This window comes from Megalops cyprinoides, chromosome 1 (genome assembly GCF_013368585.1).
Source record: "Megalops cyprinoides isolate fMegCyp1 chromosome 1, fMegCyp1.pri, whole genome shotgun sequence".
In the NCBI taxonomy this organism is placed as follows: Eukaryota; Metazoa; Chordata; class Actinopteri; order Elopiformes; family Megalopidae; genus Megalops; species Megalops cyprinoides.
The window spans coordinates 18989330-19011060 of record NC_050583.1 but is presented as its reverse complement, the minus strand read 5'-3'; the positions used below and the strand labels follow the sequence as shown (position 1 = coordinate 19011060).

Here is a 21731-nt window from a genome sequence, read left to right as displayed (position 1 = left end):
CTCTGACACAGCCACAACCAGGCTCTCCCCAATGTATTCCCTGACTCTCTAAGCCTCTGGACCGTTTCTGCTCCGTTATTGGATTTACTGGCCCTCAGACCCCAAAACTCATGGCTTCTCTTGATAGCTGCTCTCTCTGAGACCCTGTTAATAGAGCCCTTTCTCCTTGCTTTTTCCCTTTGCATCCCAGGGTGGGTTCACTTATGCCACTGCTGTATCATGGTGGCTCAGACTGTGATTAAGCATCCAGACTCTCCAGCAGGACCATCCTCCCTGTCCTCTTTCCCCTTTTCACTGCATGAAATTGGAGGCCAGCAATGACCTAGTTCTGGGTGCTGGATGCCTGTTACATTTGCCAGAACTGGCCTCTCACTAGGACACTGGCAAGACAATAAGGTCACAAAGAGCACATCTATCTGTATGCAGTGCCAGACATTCAATAGTACACTTGAAAATCCCTTAGGATTGGAATGGACTTAATAAAACTGCATTACTCACAGAAGAAATATGTAAAAGTGATATATTGCTTTTTTCTCTGTGTGACAGCCAGTGTGTATCAGATTATCACTTTGAAAGCTGTTGTTTGATTTAGGATATTAGAAATGTACCTAAAGTACGGAGACAAGATAACATAAACAGAGGCTTTAGAATGATCCCTCTCTCTAAAGTGGGAATTTAATCATGGTATTGTTTGCAAAGACTGCTGTCTGCCACATACCCACACCGATCCTGTGCTCTCCTCCCTATCAGCCCAATAAAAGCGTGAACACTGGAACATCCACTCATCCTAATGGTGGTAATGCTAAGAGTTTCCCTAATGCTGGCAATCACTCACAAAGAAAGATATCTCTAGAGCAGGAAAACATCAGGGAATGCTTCAAATAGTGATTTTAATTTAAGAGGCTTGTTTTTGCTCATTTTGGCAGTCTCGCAACAAACACCGCTGCAATGTGACTAACACTCCGAAAATCTGTGTGGAAACAAAAGAAAATGAGGAGCTTGATTAATTTACTCGAATGGATTCGCTCAGAACATCGCCTCATTATTACTGTAAGAGAATTCCTCAGATATGAAATTGCATTAGTTAGCCCCTAATTGAGTCTGTTTTCTGGCACTGAAATGCACACAGCCCAAAGCCCAGTGCTCAATTTGTTCTCTCAAAGAAGCCCACTGTCCTATATCATTAAATGGCTTTTAACCCAATGATGTGTCCTCCTAAATCATATTATTTACCTTTTGCAGTGATTGTAGTACGCTGGGAAATATTGTTAGACTTATTCATTTTTTTTTCATCTCCCTGAGATGGGTGACACTCTGATCTCTGTGAGGAAACGAGCAATTATTTACACAGCAGAGAATGAATGCTATTGACACTGACACAGGGCACAGACGAGATAGCCAGACCATTATCCTTCCTTCTTGTATCTCTACTCCAGCACTGCATTCTAATATCAGCTCAACCTGCAGGTAAATACATGCATCATTCACATATTGAAAAATAACATTACATGCACATACAACATCCTTTTTTCTTGCCCACTCAAAGAATTGCAGTGAAAGTGATGCAACCATGACAATCTCAAGTGCCCGATGATTCATACAGGATGGATGCAAAGAAACCCCTACCACCCGCACGGAAAATGACTACTCCTTGTCTCTTCTACATTCCATTCTTTAGGCAGTGTCAGTCCTGCGAGGACTTCTTTATTATTTACAGTGTTCCAACACTGTGGCCGCAAATATACACCGGGATTATAAATTGAAATCCATCAATATCTTAAACCATTTCTGAAAAACTCACACTTTACTTGTATTTATTCACGTTGCAATTCTAGTTCACTCTTCTGCAAAACACAGAGCTCTAATTTTCAACGCAGTTTTCATGATGAAATCTCCTGTGTTCATTTGGCAAACATATGGCTGCAAATACTGATACTATAACTACCAATTGCCATCATTCACACTTTACCTGTACAAACTCACATTGCTTACCTGTTAAATTATCTGTCAGAGCTTTAGCTTGAACAAAAGAAGGCATAGGCAAACACTTCAATGTTGAAGAACAATGCATCCAATGGGGCATAGAAGGGGAGCAGAAGAGGCAGGGACAGAGGAAGAGTTCAACCAAGAAGACAGTAAATCTTTTCTAATGACATTTGTGCAACGCTGCTTTGTAATTTCATCAACCATGGGTTGAGAATGAGGGAGGCCGGGCAGCAGGTGCAGCTCTATTTGAGTCATTTCACTGTAGCCTTTATAATTTGGACATTTAGAATTGAGAACTGCTCAGGAAACACTATTCAGTGCACTGCTGTGCTGTCTGCTGTACTCTTATGTGTACTATCATACAATATGCAATACAGCGTATAGGTGAATCCAAAAAAAGTAACCCACTGTGTGAAACTGGAAACTGTATCCCCATATGTCAACATATTTATATTTGTGTACAGAGCTGACAGAAGATTCTGTGCTGGTAGCAGCCTTATCACTGTACAGCCAGTGACTGCAATAGTGGACACGGTGTTGGCAAACAACACGATTAGAATGAGAGGTATTCAAAAATGAACCGTATAGTTCAATGAAATGTACCTCAATACACACAATGTTAGAGTCTCCACCATTGAACACATCCTAAAGAGGGACGGAATGAGAAAATGGAATAAATCCAGATGGTAGTGTTTTCTATTTATCACTGCAGTGTGAAATTGGTGTTCGTTGGGAGCTATTCATACGATGATACGTGTGTATCATTTGATGCAAACACTACATTTTGCAGGTAGTGTTGACCTGGTTTTGAAGCCAGTGTTTCATTTTGCATGGGATTAGTGAGGGTTTGCTGTGTTAGCTGTTATGAGCATTGCGTTAATAGTTTTGAGAAGCTGAGATATTGTTTCTTTAAATGAGCGTAGACGATTGAGACAAACTGTAATGCTACGGTGCCAGGGCAAACTCAGCCAAAGAGTGTACTGGAGAGGTAGTAAAAGAAGGATCAGCACAAAGGAGTGAAGGAGGAGGGATGGCTGGCGAGTGAGGTAGGGAAGGATCAGGTTGTCCCAGCTTCCCCAGTGCCTCCAGGCTGCTTGCAGTGGAGTGGTTCTCTGCAGAGGGCTGTGTGTGTGGCAGTGATGAAGCACAGCGGCCCCAGTGCCAGATGAGAGGACGGCTCTCTGAACTGCTGCAGCGGCCCCCATCAGGGCTGGCAGTGGCTGTCACCCTAGTGACTGTGGTGCGGCCACAGGCGGGGGGGGGGGGGGGGTGGGGGGGGGGAAGGCAGACGGAGGAGGAAGGGGCGATGGACCGTGACTGAGTTGGGGCTCCGGCTGTGTGTGTGTGTGTGTGTGTGTGTGTGTGTGTGTGCTTGTGAGTCTGTGTGTCTAAGCGCCTGCAAGCCCATATGTTTGTACCTGCATCTGTATATCTGTATATGTGTGTGCATGTGCGGGCACGACAGTCTGTGTGTGTGCGTACCTATGTTTGTATATGTGTGTATGTGTGTGTATGTTTGTGTATGAGTGTGCATGCATATATATGTGTGTGTGTGCGCGCGTGCATGCGTGCGAGTGGGCATGCATGCGTGTGTGTGTGTCCGTATGTGTATGTGTGTGTGTGTGTGTGTGTGTGTGTGTGTGTGCGTGTGCCTGCATGTGTGTGTGTGTGTGTGTGTGTGTGTGTGTGTGTGTGTGTTTGAGCATTCGTGTAAGCTGATGGTGGTGGCTGTATGACAGCTCTGTCAGGGTGGGGGCCTTACTGCCTGCTCCCCAGGAGATGCGACAAGGACTCTCAACTGGAGGCAGAGCCCCTGAGATAAGTGACTGCCCACGCTTCATTGCCCTTGTCACATACAATATGACATGTTGCCTTTGATACCCCAGCAAACTTAAATGGAATTACACACAGATGTGCCGTTTATATAATGGGCTACATTACCTTAAACACATCATATACACAGGTACAAAAACATCACTTTATACTATTTTGTCCTTAGAAGAGAACCCTCGTTTCTATTGCACAGTACATGCAGCGCCTTCAGCCCCTGTCATTTTCTAAAAGGCGTAGCCTGAGGAATGTTACTGCAAGACTCATTTGTGATTATCAGTCACACGTTTAAATCAGCCCGGATAAACAGGCGCGGCAGTGCCGGCATCTGGCTTCTACTGGGGCGAGCTGTTAGCAGAGCGGCTGGAAACACAAGACTAGCCTCTCTCACTGCGCCCGCCGCTGCCGCACCCGCCCGCCTCCCGCTCTGTGATTAACAGCACCTGCAGGAGCCTGCGCGGGGCGAACGAGGCTCATTTGCCTCTGCGCATCATGCAACACAAGGCAAAAAAAAAAAGCATGTCGAACAGCTTGGAAAAAAAAAATAAACAGGCAGCCTTCCAGCATCGAACTCCGCCAAAACGGGGAGACGTGCTCTGTGCTGTGAGAGCGCAGAGATGAGCCGGCCTCCTGTAGTCCCCAGGTAGCCCTTGTCTGGGGCAATTTCCAGGCCACGGCGGAGGAAGCCAGACTTGCACTAACATGCTGACGTCGGCACATGTGTCACACTGATTGGCCAGTTATTTACACAGAGGGCCACCGTGGGAGTCTGCATCTCTGCAGAGAGTGAGCAGGAGACAGCAGTTCCTAATCTGGCCCGGAGCAGCACCACGGAGAGGGCCACAGCTTCAGGGCCAAAGCTGGGCCCAGAGAATCATGGGAAGGTATGCACCAGGGTGGGCCTCTGTAATCAGGTCTCTGCCAACACAGCATGCTGTGAAAGAGAAATCTTTCTCTTTTTCTGTATTTTTTTTCCCTCCCAAGTTATACTAGGCCATTAATAAAAGACCTGACACATGGGTAAAGAGAAGTGTTTTGGATTGCATCTGGTTTTTCCCTGCATATGCATATATCCATAATGATCTCACTAACTTTGTTTCCCTTTGGCAAAATGCTTTTCTCACTGTCAGCAAATCAGCAGAACTGCAGTCAAATTCAGCTCAATCATGATGAATAAGGTTTCACATTAGTTTGCAAGTCTTTTTATAGTGAGAATATTTACACTACAGATTTTATACATGGCATTTTATACACTGAGGAATTGCACTATAGTGGCTATGCTGATCATCAATTTGTAATGAACAGATTTGCTGTTGTCTGATGCTAGGTGCGTGCATTCAGTTAGAATCAGTTCAGAGATGAGGACAGCGTCTGAAAAGTACGGGGACCAGATAGCACATCCTCACGATCCAAGGCCTGTCTTGTCACAGCCAGAAATGTCATCTTTAAAGATCAGGGATGACAGCTTTTTTGACAAAGAGTACGAAAAACTAGCACCATCTGATTAGTTCGGGTCACTGACACTCGCCTCAGATTTATTGACACGCGTCTGTTCTGCTTCTGTCTGCTTGAGTTCTTTTGCCTGTTGAGGCAATGATGGCCGACGTGCTCCGGAACACACCGACAATCTGATATACAATGGTAGCGAGGTAGTGGATTGCACCTGCGAAATGCATGCACGCATGCACACCCAACACAAATCCAGCCACACACTCATCCCCCTGCTTACCAAATTTTCTCAGCATTTCGAACTGTGGACACAATTCCGATGAAGCACGGTGGTAATAATAGCAAAAGCAAGTCAGCATGAGACTGTAAGTGCACCGGCTGATCACAAATCTAAACAGTAGGCACTTAGATTATTTATGAAAACAAAACAAAACAACACAAAAAAATGGACTCAGCTTCAGGAAATGTCTGTTTCTTTCCCTTTTATGCTTCTTCCTAGCTTGCAATAACAAACACACAGGGATGCAAAGACATGTTTGTGCAGACAGACTCCAAAAACGAGTGAAACACACTCTCCTTCAGCAGATCAAGTGCAGAAATGAGTCTCATTACAGCACGCCTGCACAAAACAGTACAAACAATTGTCATTACTTTCTACTTGTCTGCATCTCACATAATACAATTACATCCTCAGTTTGCTGCATGTGCAAGAGCAAGATTTATTACTTATTGAAAGAAACTGATCTCCCACTCAACTTAATTTCAAGCTTGGCTGCTCCAAAATGGGTCAATTTGTTCTTATTGAGATATAGAAATTTCCGCTCAAAATGACATTAGTTTGACCTCATTTTGATTGTGAGTTTCTTTCAAGTGAAGGGAAAGGGACGTTGACAGTGTCAATTAAAGACACTTCAGTGAAAAACACTCGGAAAAGAACACATCTACCTTGAAAAACAGAACAGACAACTCTTCTGGAAATATGCTGACAGAATACTGTAGTTTCCCTGGAGCTACAGCATACTACTTATTGAACTTTATGGCAGTGAGAATTCAAGGTAGAGCTCTACTGTTATGGCCAGCTTCCTGAGTTCACACAGTGGACAAACTGCTGTACCCTTGAACATGACACGCTAACTTTTTATTTGCTTTGGAACAAAAGGAGTTTGCAAATTGAATCAATGAATAAATAAAATGTTCATAATTGTACCTTGCAAGGCTCACAAAACCTGTATGTGCCTTTTCTCTGAACTTTAATTGGGTATGTAAATTGGGTAGAACACGAGGTGCTCGCTGATAGACGGCATTTACAGCGCTGCTCGGCTGAACACAAGCAGCAGTAAAATCCGCCTGTTCCAGAGTGTACCAGAGAGGATATGGCAGCTGGGACTGGCACTATTGCGCCAGAATCCAAGGGTGGACAACAGTCCAAGCACACCTCAGGATCCCTGTGGTGGCGGTGCAAGGCCTTCAAAGAAACACACTCAGAGAAAACGCGAGCACACATTCTATTAACCCAGGAAAATAGATGAAAAAGAGTTTTCCTTGAATCCTCTCCAATCACCTAGAATACGGCGAGTTGGCCACGGCAGTCTTGGTTTTCCTGGGGCCCGTTTTGCAGTTTGCGGTGTGGAATTCGCAGCTCATTATGAGCCTGACGAGCGAGCAGGCTCTGCGATGGCAGAGGGGGGTTGTGGGGGTGATCAGCTGCACCCGCTTGCGAGCCAGGCGCAGCTCTGCACACCGCTGCATTGTGACAATGCGGAGTGTTTCCTCCGTGTGATCTGTCACTCCCAGTCTCCAGTGGTGACAGTGCGTGTTAACGTCTCTCCCTGGGGGGAGGGGGGAAGGGGGAAGGCTAGCGTTGCCGTCTCGGCGCCGCTGTCGCTGAATCTAACGACTTCTCGGTCCCGTCAGCGTTCGTTCCTTCTCAAAGTGCCGAGCGACAATTTCAGTGTCAATTTGCAAATGGAGCTTGGGACATCAAGTGAATCAATTAAAAAAGGCAGGGACATTTACCCCCTCCAGCTGCATCTGTGTCATTCATTGTGGTTTGTCTTGTTTACAAAATGAAGTCTCAGTTGCGCTCAGATCTGCCGGGCCACACCTCCAGGTCTGACCTCCTTTGATATAAAACTGAGAGGAACACAGAACAATTACGGCGCAATGAATTACATCACAATGTTTGACACGACCAGGCACACATAATGATGCGTGTGCGTCAGCGCCATCGCGTAATGTTTTGTTTTCTCGCTCTAAATCGCGATTCCTTTATTGGGATCCAGGTGGAACCAGCGGGCAAAACAGGAAGAGATGTCGTCAGCAGGAGCCGATGCGCAGCTCGCTTTACCAAACCCAAACGCAATCCTCCCTCCCTTTTTATGCTTCCCGCTGTGTTCCAGTCAACTTCCAGAATGCTGAAATCAGCCAAACGTAAGTAGCACAGCTTTAGAGCGCATTTTTATGTAACTGCTTCATAAGAGGTACATGTCCCTCTCCACCTATGGCTCTGCAGTTTCAGCTATAGTCATGTGTAGAACTGCAGGGTGCTTCAGCGTTATGATGTTGGTGGTGGCGGTTCTGGTGTTGGTGGCAGAGGCGTGTCTTTTCTTTTGCCTTGAAGCGTTTCATTTTCAGTCATTGCACTAGATAAAGTAACACCCTGCTGAACACTCTCCGCGGTGTGGGGGCACGCTCTGTATGGCTACCCCGCTGTAATCTCCGCCCGGTCTGAGCTCCCACCCTCCCAACTTCACACCGCCTCCGAGGAGGCCGGGCCCTGCGGTGGTGCAGGGACACGCACAGAGGAAGGAGGCTCAGGGAACGGCGGAGCAGCACTGAAGCGTTCTCCCGGGTCACCCCCGAAAACGTGCTTCGTGCATCCTCACTCTGCCGGCTGACCCTGTCAAGTCAAATGTCATTCTAAAACATTTGACAAAAGTGCCGGGGAAAGCTACACTTTCATAGCAGGGATCCGTGAAAAGTCAGGACACATTTCATATGCAGGGGTGCCAAGAGCCACAGCAGCAGAGGTTGTGGATGAAAATCTGTAAAATGGTAGGAAGTCACTGACATCGGTTTGCAGTTTAGAATAAATCAGAAAAATTCTGGAGCATGTTTCTGCTACCACAGGCACTTTTCTGTGGGTTACAAGACAGCGAATTACAACACAGTACATGCCACCCGCTTCATTTCCTTTTCATTTGCAAAAAAAAAAAACTTGAATGTAGCAGTGCTTTTAATCCTATAATTACGCCTTCGCTGGTGCCCCACATCTATTTGTTGCAAAATGTAGACAAAATGTCTTGTGCAGGCATTTTGTGAGAGCAAATGTAAAATTCAAATATCAGCCAGCTGCTTCCTAATTCACAATGCAGATATGCTGTCCTTTGAAAATTGTATTAGACACAGTGCGCTGACAGGTGCTTTTACATATCCGTCATACAGCAACCGAAAAAGTAAATAATTAATTTCAAGTTACTTTGAAGACCTTCACACATCTCTGCAAATCAGCTCTCTGTCACATAAAGAGAAGTTTCCTGATGATGGGACTGCAGAGCAATATCAGCCCATTTCAGCGGCGGCTCAAACTGTTGTTACAGCACAAAGCCGAAAAACAATAACGCCAAAGTGACAAATGCTTGCAGCGGAAAGCAGGCAACTCTAAAAAACAACATTAACCTTGTTCCGGAGGCCCAATAAGGCTTTCAAACTCTGTATTGGGGCACGCAAGGAGGGCGAAATGCGGTTTGGTGGAGTTGCCTCTCACAGCGTGTAGGCTTTGATGAGAGCACGGAGAGGAGGCACATGGAGGCAAAGCACTTAGATCTCTCTGCTGGTACCAATTTACAGACAATTATGTAATTTTAATGGATGGCCATGTCAGCATGCGCTTCGGAATCCGACGCACCGAGGGGTTACATAATAAGCAGGCCACTGGCTCCTCTAAGAAGGTCAGTGTGGCCCGGCCTCTGTTTTGGGTTTAATGTGGAGCGACACGGCCAGCGGCGCCTTGGGCAGCTCCGGGGCCAGCGCCCCTTAAACCTCCCTCTCCCCAGCGGGGGCTTAAATATTAATGGTAGTGTTTCCCAGAAATAAAAAGCTCTACCCCCTCAAACGTGTGTCTCTGATAAAGAAGCAGTTTTTCCCTGACTCATAAAATCTTTGACAGAAGGGGTGAAACGGCGAGCGCCGCTTGCCTGCTGGGGTGCTGGGGGGGAGGGGGCGGGGGTGAGTGGGGTGAGTGGGGGGAGTGGAGGGGGGGTAAGTGGGGAGTGAGAGGGCTGTGTCTGCCCTGCTGCGGGGGAGAGGCAGTTAATCAGAGTTTCTACCATTCCATCCTTTCCTGTGCTGGATAAATCAGAGTTGGGAAAAAAAAACAAAGTAATTCCAATTCAGAGTGTGAAATGAGATTAATGAGGGAGAATTGCTCGACTGCAGTTGGAATCCAGGGCCGTGAAAGACGACAAGTTAAATGGATTACAGTGAGGCGAGCAGGCAGGGGGGGAGCACACTGACGGTGCTGTGCTTGAGTAATGTGAGTGTGCCATACGTGTCAGATTAACTGGGAATTATACATCCTCTCGCTCTGCTTGGACAACTCCTAGTTAGCCTCCAGCAGGAGCGGCGTTGCGTAGGTGGTGTGTACTGTGTCGCCATTGTGTCCCACTTCCTGTCTGCTTTCTCACTTGTAGCCAGGGAGTCACCTCCTGAAGATCTGGCGAGAGCGACGGACAGAAACGGCAGGCTGGGTAAGTAACCGCCGCGCACCGTCAGAGGCTAACAGGCATTGCCTAGCAACCGCCATCTCCACTTCCTCCCCATGAGTCTTGATTTGCCATTCACGAGCACCGGCTAATTACCTGTCTCTCCCGGGAAACAGGGAGATCACCTATCTGAAGTGACAGCCTTCTGTGACGCTTGACTTGAACTCAGCCCCACACCGCTCCAGGCTTTTCCTGCGCAAGACATGTGATGTTCCTGCCAAATATGATGTCAGAAGCACTAAATCTCCCTCTCAATTAACCTCCCTCCCCTCCACAGCAAGTCTCTGTCTGGCTAACTGGCTTGTGTTTGTAGTCTCTAAACTATAAACTTTATCCAGGGGGAGGGGCAGGAGGCATTTTTTAACTCACATTTGTCCTTTAGAACAGAATTGCAACAACTTCAATTTTCACAAACACAGACCACTTCGCCTTGAAGAGCAATGGCAACAGGAAAATTCTCAATGCTGTTTACAAGGACGCTGTTCTTCTTTAAATGTTAGTTACACATGTCGTTAAATCATTGTAAAAACCTTACAGTTAAATATTGTCTTCGCCTTAAATACAAGGACAGAATTGTTTGTTTAACCACCATGATTATTCTGTTAATGGGCACACAGCTCTTGAATGCAAATGAGGAATGCTTTGGCCTTAGCTTCAGTATCAAAAAGTACAGGCCTTTCTTTCAACATTTACACAGCATCATTCACTTACTTCATTGCCAAAAAGTCATACTTGTATAGCATTCACTTTGCATTTTTCTCATACCATGATTAATGTTGCATGGCTAACTGGGTCTTACTTCTCTGCTCTCTGGATTGGGACAAATTAAGATGAATCGTTTTGAAACCACACTAGATGACATCTTCTCCTACCACAGACTGGATTACCTGGGAAGATTTTTAACCATCCGCCCACATAATCATCCAGTTAAATGTGATGGTTACATGGTCTGCATTTCATGTCCAACAGATATGGACGGTGAACACAAATGAGAAATTATTTTTTGTTATGAATGAGGTTTCATAAATAGCAAAGAGCATGAACATATTCCTTATTGAAATTCACACATTCACTGTTCGCAGTTTTGCATATTCATGCCAGGTATTACTCCCTGTTCCCGCTTCACTCTCCTAGGCTGCAGAAAGCTGTGCCAGCATCTATGCTCTTACATTTATTTTACATATTACACGTGTTAATTGCACGTGGGTGGACAAAGCGGTAGTTCAAACGTGTGGGACTAGTGTTTCTTGTTCTGACTACCAAATTAAGATGTTCCAAAGCATATTTTAATGCAGATAATACAGAGATGGCATGTTTGGTGGGTTGTGAACAGATACATGGGGGTATCCTAGAAAGGAAGTTTTTCTCAAAAGTTATTGCTTGTGAGATAGCTGCAATCAATTACTTTATTCACCAACATATGTCCCATTCAATTCCATTTTACAGTTCTCATAATTCAGTAATTAATGTACGTCCACACACATTATAACACATTATAAAGGTATGCATTGCTGAAGCTAAGAGGGTGGTCTTAGTGTTCCTGCTAAGTCCCACTCCCTTAAGGAGGTGAAAAACAGCGACTCCTAGTGAAACCTGATTTTTCTCGAGTGAAGTGTGGGTGGACCTTAAAATTTATGTGTAAGAGTCATCTGGACTTTTAGCGATAGTCCTCTGGGGTAGTTGTATTTTTAGTAGCTCAAAGGACTATCACTAAAACAATGCTTTGTCCAGACCCGTTATTACAGAAATACTCATTTTAATCACTTGTTTATTGCATTATAACATGAAATATGTTTTTCTGGCATGAACAAATCCCACTTAAATCCTGCACATAAGCCTCTATCTGTACAATACAGTATTCACAAATTTCCCCATCCACAGAAATCTTTTGAACATATCCTCTGATAATGGCAGGGGTCATCTGTATATCAAATACACAGGGTTTCAAATACAAATTTTATACACGTTTTCTTAAATGAAAATCTATTGTGGATTGTTGCAGGTGTTATTAGGACTCTCATTGATTGAAAGTGCTTAATTCATGCCTTTTTCCCCTTTATGCAACCCCATTTTGAAATTGCCAATTGTACAATACATTTAAAGGCTCATTTTGCTGCAAAAACCTTGTGCAGAAGTGCTGTGGCGAGCCAAATGAAACCCTCTGATACACTCAGATGCAGCCAACGGCTATTTTCCACACTATAAGTCACTCAGTACATTACAGTAGGTTCCTATTAGAGAGTAGGTGCTCCTCTGTTGACATCAACTGAGTGACCCTCAGGCACCTGACAAGCACAAGGTGCCTGAGAACAGTGAGACCAGCACAACATGGCTGACCCCTTTCCCTGGCAGGACAAAGCTGATTTCTTCTGCCATTTTAGGATGCCCATCATCAAATGCATCTAATTTTTAACTGACCTTTGTTATAATGAAAGCCCTGAGATTCCAGAGAAGTGACTTTTCTACATACTTTTCTGAAAAATCTGATGGAAACCTCTGCCATTACAATCTCCTAGCAGCTGACTGGATGAACATGCCCACTCCGAAGCTGAAAACTTCCTCTTTTGGGGAAAAAAAAAAATTCAAATGAGTGATACAGGAGGCAATTTCACACAGCACAAAGGGAGAAAAGAAGTGACAGATTAGGCACAATTATGCAACACAAAGCAACTGCTGTATTCCCCTAATCTCCTTTTGCATCGTAATGTATGAAAAGCTAGAAAAAATGAACCATCTTCACATCATGAGCACTGGGAGACCCTTTATAGCAAGCATCTGAAAAGAACAAGCCTGGCGTGTTCTCCAGCTTTATTCCTCCTATGAATAATCTCTAGCCACTTTATAGGGGAATGCAATTTGAATAGATACAACCCAGGGGGATTCTGCAGAAAAGCAGTCCACATAACAATCTGTCAGTTAGCAATGAATAGAAGAGAAAGATTGAGAGAAACGCTTTCTCTCTGTTCATTATTGGTTCTGCAGAAGAATTTATGAGTATCCGGCACTGCTCTGTTACTGGCCTATTTAAACAGACAGGATTGTAAATAAAAAAGATGGATTGTTTCCTTATTTTGTCGGTGTGCGGAGCAAGTATTGCCCGAGTATGATAAATCTAATTGGCTCCAAATTGCACCTCATTTTCATTATGTAATTCTATTATCTCTCAAGCAGCATGCGGCCAATTCAGCAGCAGCCACAAGGCGCATTCAGTTTCCAAATGACTGGGTGTGACTCTGGGGGGTTTTGTGCCCCATGGCCTCTGTACAACACCTTTCTCCAGGGTACAGTACACGCCCCTCTCGTGAGACGTTATGCCTCTGCCTCAAGCCCACTTAACAGGCTGAGTAGGCCATGATGGATGGTCACCACAGAGAGCCCAATCAAACATTCAACTTTAAAGTGTACTGGCTAATCACAGACGTCAAGATGCCATACAGAACAAAAAATAAAACAATATGGTCAAAACTCCTCGCATCAGTAGGTGCTTTTACACACTCTCTTCTCTGTCTCCATCCCTCTCTCTCATTCTCTCTCTAACACACGCACACCATATCAGGAAGGTCTAGCAGGGGTTATCACTAATGGGTGGCAGAGACTCGGGCGTAGTGCTGAAAATGCTGAAACTACAGGGTAAACTAACACACTATAACTAACCTTTCTACTGTAATGGGTCCAGTGGGTCCATTATGAACTACACTGGAACAAATTTACAGCTAAAAATGGGATGCAATTCATGCATCCAAATTATTTTGCCCCAGAAGAACAGAGCTGTACAAAAAAACAGCTGTTGGGCAAAGATTAAAATGTATTTATCAGTCGAAGTCAGGGATGGACCTAAAAACAACACAAGTCAGCGGTCTACCCTGATAGCCAAACAGGTTTGTAATACCGAGCCTCTAATAAAGCCTGCTCTTCTCCCAGGGCTGTTTCCCGTGGGCTCTGTGAAGCAGAGTAACAGACAGGGTAAAAGGCAGTAATGCACAGCATTTTGTCGCTCGGTGATCTTCATTCCCATGTTCCCTGATGAAGTGTGTCCTCGTGTCCTTAGTGGTTACTAAAGAGACAGAAACAAGGAGCTTTCAGGATCCCCTGGGGGGGTTCCCTATTATGTTAGCACCCAGAAATAGCATTATTCAGCTATAATACATGTGTTCATCCACTCCCTTCAATATTTCCTAACTGCTGCAATATCTAGCCATTAACCCTCACACTGACATTACATGGACCTAGAGAACTCCAAATCGCTGAGGCCAGATTCCACTATAGTGTTACCTTAGCAACACACGACGTAGCCTAAACTGAGGAATGAATATATTTATAATCACCAATATGGCTGCTGAAAAGCAAATAAGCTGGGATAACAAAATGTCCTCCCCTTGGAAAACATGAAACACGCAGTTGCCAGCAGTATAGGAGGCCTCGGGAAACTGTTGCTGCGATGCTTGACACACACACACTTGGATTTGGTGGAATAGTTTTAAAACCCCTGGGTTGTTTGCGGTCCAGAATGCACTGCTGCCTATTGAGAAGTGGCAAGCCCTGAGAGCAAGGTCATCTGAGAGGTCTTTGCCTGGCTGTCTGTGTTGCAAGGTTAGCCTCATTGCTGGAGTCTCAGATAATCACCCCCTCAGTGGCCAATTACAGACAGCCACAGCCGTCTCGGCAGCCAATCGCTGTCTTCATCCTTCAAAGCTGGTTTGATGGGTCTATTGTATATGCTTTTACACCTTTCAACACCTGAAATTGTTAAACATACCTTACTTTACTTAAGGATCTATTTGCAGTGATTACACAGGCTAGGATATAGTATAGCTGCACAGGGTAAACCCTCATCTCTCTGTTGCTGTCACCCAGGGAGTGTGGAAGAGATTACTCAGCCTTTGTGTTGAACCACACTGTTTGGGGGTCTCTCCAGAGCTGGCCTGATGAGAGTCTTGGATCAATAAAGCACCAGGCAGTTACAGAATCAAGAATGGGATGAAGCAGCCTGCTTGTGGTCTTTCTCATGCTCCTTTCTTTACAAAAGAGTCCAAACCCAGTAAAGGCAGTGCCCCTGTGGAGGTGGGCATTGATATGAATTATTAAATAGACAGATAAGCGGGCAGAGACAGTCCTATTTCAGCTGAGGTTTCAATCCAATGATGAATGACTGGACTCAGAGGCACAGTTTCTTCTAGGTATAGAGCTTTTTGTAAAGTGATTTTTATTCCACACAGGCGAGACCCTCTCTCTTTTCCATTTTAAATGTGGGGTGGGGGGGGGTTTGACAGTTTTAGTTTTGGTTTCCTCATTAGTTTGCGCCCCCCCTACAGAGAAGTCCCACTCCCTTGGACATTCAATAACACATTTTTACCCAGAGTGCTTTGCTTTTCTCAGCTCTGTTCTTGAGTGATGGAAAAGCAATGATTGCTACATTCTCCAGCAACTCCTCAAACCTTTGACCCTAACAGAAAAGCAGATTCTCCCGCCTAGCTCCAATCCATTTAATTATCCCTTACCCACATTCAGAGAACACAGAGGAGAGATTTGACATACTGTGTAAAGCAAAAAAAAGATCAATGTAAGATTAAGTCCCTGGACATTTATGTCTTTACCCACGAATTGATTATTTTCTTCTCTCTGTCCACACAGTCACATCATGTATTATACTTTAGCCTACGCAAAAATCAATATCTCTATTTTGAAAATGAAAAATCCCTACGTTAAATGGGTCCCACCTCTCAGTGGTCCTCTTTGGCAGGCACTATTGTAAATTTGTCCTAAAAGGTCATCCCATTTAACCAGCAGAGACCTGGCCAACTTTGTCTCAGTACAGTGGTGCTTTTCCTCACTGTGGCTGGACAGCATCGATCTGGAGATAGAGCTTGTAGTGCAATAGGGCCTAACATGTCCAGCCGAACCATTTAGTGTCATTTGCCTGTCTGTAGATGTGTTAACTGACAAAAATCAATGCCGCTTCCATTGCATATTGGACATGGGAAAAAAAAAAGACAGAAAAAATAATTGCATTTCAGCCTGACAGCAAAAGTGCTTTAAATATCAGATTGGTTGAGCCAACACACCAATCTTCAACTCAGCTGGATTTAGAGTCATGGGAAAATGTGAAGAGGGAACAGATTGCTGCCCTCAGTGAACTCTGCTCCACCAGCATTGGCAGTGAAGGATCCTTCCTGATCCTGCAGAAAAAAGGCACTTTGCCAGAGTGTGGAACCTGCACAGAAAACCTGAGAGCAAACTAGCATTAGTACAAACAGGCATCGACCTGTGCATGAACACTGTCTCATGAACCCTATGAGTTGAAGTCTTTTCTCACCCATGCCATCTCTCTGGAAATGAAGCAGACGTAGCCTGGAGGGGCTCTTTTTAGCTCACAATATGAGCTTGCTGTGTCTGACTCCATTTTCAATGCCTCCTTATTACACGCTAGAACTCACTGGCAACTAAAAAAGGAAAGAAAGGCAAAAAAAGAAATGGCCAAGAAGCTCATTCCATATCGTGCTTGACTGGGCTATTCCTTCAAACAGAAAGAACCGTTTATTTACCCCATAGTAGTTTACCCAGAAGCAGCTGTTGTCATTATCAATGGCTAATAATCCTACAGGATAAAAACATCTCCCAGCACGGTGTAACAGTAATTCTGGATCTGTGGTCTGCAGCCCTCTGCTTGCTCTAAAACAGAAATTTCTTGTGCTCATGGTCTCTGCCACACAAACACACATGCATAAACAACTACGCGCACGTACGCACACACACACACACACACACTCACACACACACACACACACAAGCATACCCTGAGGTGGGCACACAATGCACTGTGCCATTATGTTGGTCTGACAACTTGTGAGCTCCATCATTCCCCACGACAGGGAAATTAAAAGCATCCATACATCACAGCTGTGAATATTAGAGTAAAAAATCTAAATGTACGGAACTGCACGGCTGATTTCCTCTCTTTATTTAACAAACCATCTCTTACTGAGAGCAAGGAGATTGATTTAGCCTTCTCCTTCCTGTGACTGCGCGCTCTGTGCATTTTGAGATGAACTAGAGCTGGCTCCTGCTGAATTTGCTGACAGAGATACAAAGATAAAGCAATTGTGGATTTATTTTTCAATACGTCTCATGAAACTTGCATTGAATATAGATTTATATAGTGAATTACTGCAATATGAAAGAAGAAAATGAAAAGCCCACTTTCAAAAGGCCCACGTGCACATCATCAGTCCTCTCTCCTTCAGCACAAGGCCAGAGAGAGCAGGGGCATGTACACCTGACCAGGCCTGAGCCACTAAGACATAATTATGTCTTTCCACAAACAACTGTACTTCTCTATAAATGAAGGAGGAATATACCCTTACTTATGGCCACACATTCATTCATCTACAGTCTATCCCTAAGGCACATTCAGGCTGCCTCTGAGATTCGCCTTAGTTGCAAACTATTCTTTCCACGAAAAGATCCATTTAAGTCAACTTTAAATTCTGAGGACAAAAAGGCTGTCACATACTTGTTCTTTATATCATGCTGACTCTACCGTTACTCCTGGTGTTGCACTCAATATGTGCAACTGTCCGGCGCCTCCCAATAGGTGCTGATATATCGCCACAACTCCCCGCCTCCGAAAGGCAGGGGTCAGCGCAATTTGTCTTATAAGAATGGAGTGTCAGCCACGACGCGGTATGAATAACTAATACAATCAAGTTTCCACACAGTTTTTCATCTGCATCCATAAAACTCGCCATGAAGGCTGTGCCACTTAACAGTGAGTAATGGTGGCACTTTCTCACTGGTGGCTGGCCATACGACGGCTGCAGCGAGCCTGCGCCGTGATTCATCTCATGCTCCTGCAAATAGACACTTGAAAAACCAGAGACGACGCTATTAATAACTCATGCATGGGTGGACCTGTTACATCTCCATGACTAGGATCCGGGCTCATGGGTCTGACTTTATGATATACAATTCTTTTCAGCTTTTATATCCCACTGTTGGACACTTTCTGTCACTATTTCACTGGCAGGGTGGTTTCATGTCCTTCAGGACCGAGTTCCTTCTCCATCTATAAGGCAAAACTTCTGATGCTATGTAGTTGTATGAGAACAGACAAAAATATCTTAATTAAAAAATTACCAATACTTATTTAACACTGCAGTTCTACCACAAGATGTAAAGGCACTTCCTTCCTTCTAGAAGCTTTTAGGGCAATGAATAAAACACAAACAATGCCCTTAAAGCAGGAAAGATGACAGAAAATTATACAACCCTTTAAATGCCATATTAATCAATAGACTAATACATAACTTGTGTCAAAGAAAGTAAAATACGCATTTGTTCTAACAGTAGAACAAAAAAACCAAAAGACCCTCCCTAAACACCGTGGACTGTTTGCAAACACAAAGAAGTAATATCCAATTAGTATTCATGGACAAAACAGAAGGTTGCCAAACCAAACAAGAAATACTCCCAGGAGCAATCAAAGATGAGGTCCTTTCCATGTGTGGGGATAGGAAGGCAGAGGTAGAGCTGAAAACCGCCCACACAAACACTGCTGTGTTAGCCAGTAAACTGAGGTTCACATGGCCTCTGACCCCTCTGTTCAGAACAATGTTTTTGAGCCGTATTCTTGGCATCGCTAACAGTATAAACATCACAGCTGATTGGCTCCTCTTTCTGCAAAGCTCCGCAACAGTGAATCTCTGCAAGCAGAAAAGCTGCCTCTTCTCTTCGACTCTCAAAAAGTAGCAAAAAAAAAAAAAAAAAAGGTATAAAATACTGTAACTACCACCTTTAGCTGCCCAAACTGCACCATTTGTAATTTTTTTTTTCTTTTTTGCCTTATGGGAAAGCGAGAGACGGTTTACCCTTAGGTGGTTACCTAAAATTGAATTACGAAATAATTTTCGACTCAGCACTTTTTTGTTTATTGCACTGGGAAAACTGTCAATGCAGCACAGCCAATTCCATTCAATTTGATTGAGAGCCATTTTGAAATGGTGAAAAACGTAGTTTGGTGCGGAACACACAGAAGACAATCAGAGGTCTAAAAGTACTGTTTGCCATCTAAAAAAATCAAAGAGGTAGAATCTTTTTATTCATCTGTTCACTCTTTCAGCTGTTTTTAAACATTGTGAGCTGTCAAGTAATAATATGCACAGAAAATATTGATAAATTAAATGAGAAGTATTTCGTTTAAAATGTGCAGTCTAGTACTTGTCTGGCAGACATTTTCACATCAATACACATCATTATTATAATGATTACTATGCAGTAATGAACTTTAGAATGCTGTAGAGCATTTTCTTTTTCAAATGAACTGCTCAAAGAGCACTTTGTCATTGGCATTGTTTTCAATGTTAAACACCAAAAGAAGCCCTTCCATGCCAGTTCGCATGATGTTAAATTTGAAACAATCATTACTATATACTTATGAGTGTCATGCTGTGACATATTTTAATTTTGTGTTAGCAAGCACAATAGAGACTGATATCATATATTTGTATGTATGTATGTACTGTATGTATATTGGTACTGTAATGTTTCTACACTCAATGCCTTGTGTTGAGTACAGAATTGCACCTCCAAGAAGTCAGCACAATAGACACTGGGGAAGACGCTGCAAAAAACTCCTCCGCAGCAAACTTAATCAGTCCTATTTACTGCATTTTGTTTTATTATTGGAACTGGGCAAAACGGAAAAATGTTTCATTATAGGTAAACAAGAATATAAATTCATAACAAAGGTATTATGTCAATGAAAAATATGTACCAAATCTCATCGGAGATCCATGCTGACTGATTTCACAAAAGTAAACCTTTTGATGCAATATTCATTTGTTACTTTGAAGGGGCAGGCAATTGATTTTTATGTTAATTGGCTATGGAAGAGTGGTGACTACAGTGGCCCCAGGCCAGTTTTATTAAGACTATAATGTCAATCGAATACATTTTGAATGAGATCAGTCTAGTTCCCACAAAACGCTCAGCTACAGATATTGTCTGCAGTCTGTACATGGTGTTGTTCGGTTTCACTGTTCACTGAAGCTCCTGTTCACTGAAGCTCCTGTTCACTGAAGCTATTGATTGAGCCCTCTCCCCTCCAATATTACCACTGCTGAAGCTGAGAGATTTCCATGCCAGTGCTCCAGGCCATTGAGAAAATGTTCACATTTTTACTGGAGGACGGAATAGCCCCCTTAATTCACCCTTCATAAAGTACTGGATTAACAGATTTTAATCAGAAATGAGGGGAAAATTGTCCGTGACCTATTGAAGAGACAAAGAATTTCAGCCAGCTGGATCCACAGATCAGGGAGATGTCAAAAACCTTAAAGATGAGCTCAAAGCCAGCACGTCAGCAATTCTACCAGCACAATGAGCTAACTCTGATGAGAGCAGGTGCCTCTTGGCTTGTCATTTTGCCAATATATATAATGATAATAATAACAATAACAATAACAATAATAATCATCATCATCATCATCATAATCATAATAAAACAGTCAATAGCAAATCTGAAGATGCACTACAAATCACAGGAGAACAGACACATGAAGTAACAGTCTATTTGTGTTATAAAGTACTGGACCCTGCAGAGCGATGCATGCTTTAAGGGAATACATGGAAAGAGCACCTATTGTTTTCTACAGCAGGTGAGACACTGTTGTGTCAGTGTCTTTGCCTGTGCACCGATGTAGGATGCATTACACTTGGTGCAGATGGCTTCCAGATACCCAAGAGTGCATGAAATACATAATAACTGTTCTACCTAGAGAATTTTGAGTGCACTCCTGTGGAGAAGATTTACCACATACTGATAAATCACATTTTCCAGGACAGGATGGCTTATGCATGTTGATAGCACTTCTATAAATAATTGATGCCTTTGCGAATACATGGACTGTTACAACCCTCACTGATAATAGGTCAAAACAACGGCAGTCAAGGGTTAAATGTGCCACAGTTATGACCTAAGGTAAAAAAAAAAAGCCTCACCCTTGTAGTTCCTTGACGGAGATGGAGATCTTGAGGTTATGTCCCAAGACGTAGAGGGCGGTCAAAATGTCTGCCCACTGCACCATCTCTCCCAGCGGCCCACCCTTCAGAACCTTGGGGCTGAACACGTCCCCCGACTCCTCCGTCAGGAAGCCCACATGGACTAAGATCTGCAAGAGGGGAAAGCCATCAGACACTCATCAAACACGGTTTCCTGCAGACTGCGGTAGAACTACCTCACAAGTTTTACTCAGGGGGCTTCTTAAAAAGGGAGCTCTGTAAACACCATCACCTTGTTAACAGTGGATTTCCAACAGCCATTCAGTGTAGTGCAGGCACCATGAAAACCGGGCCAGTGCACTGCGTTTCAACATAAGCAAGCTGCTGTCTCTCAGCATGATAAATAATCAGCCTCATGCAGCTGGGCAGTTAATTTGACTTTTAGGGCTTTCCTTGCAAGAACTTTGCACCAGTCGGATTACTCCAGAGGTGGGTGCCAGCTGTTGCCGAGGCCCAAAAGACTGAACTCTTCTTAAAGTGATTAAATGCTTCTTCCTGCTGCTCAGCTGGAAGCACCTCATTAGGTTCCCGGAGCTTTCTTTCTGCTGTCCTCTGTGTATGTGATGCCTGAGTCACTGGGTAATTGTGTGCTAAAAGTCACATCAGCCTCATCCACTGGCACACGAGTAACACATCGTCACATCTCTG

The 21731-nt window shown here is 43.9% G+C and overlaps 1 protein-coding gene across 1 annotated transcript in view; it reads right to left on the bottom strand.

Annotated features, from left to right (window-relative positions):
* LOC118787847 (alpha-1,6-mannosylglycoprotein 6-beta-N-acetylglucosaminyltransferase B) overlaps positions 1 to 21731 on the bottom strand; it is a 101491-nt gene that overhangs the window by 30178 nt on the left and 49582 nt on the right. The window contains exon 8 of the mRNA XM_036543568.1: positions 21024 to 21193. Coding sequence (XP_036399461.1) covers positions 21024 to 21193 — 170 coding nt within the window. The remainder of the gene's footprint in view (positions 1 to 21023; positions 21194 to 21731) is intronic.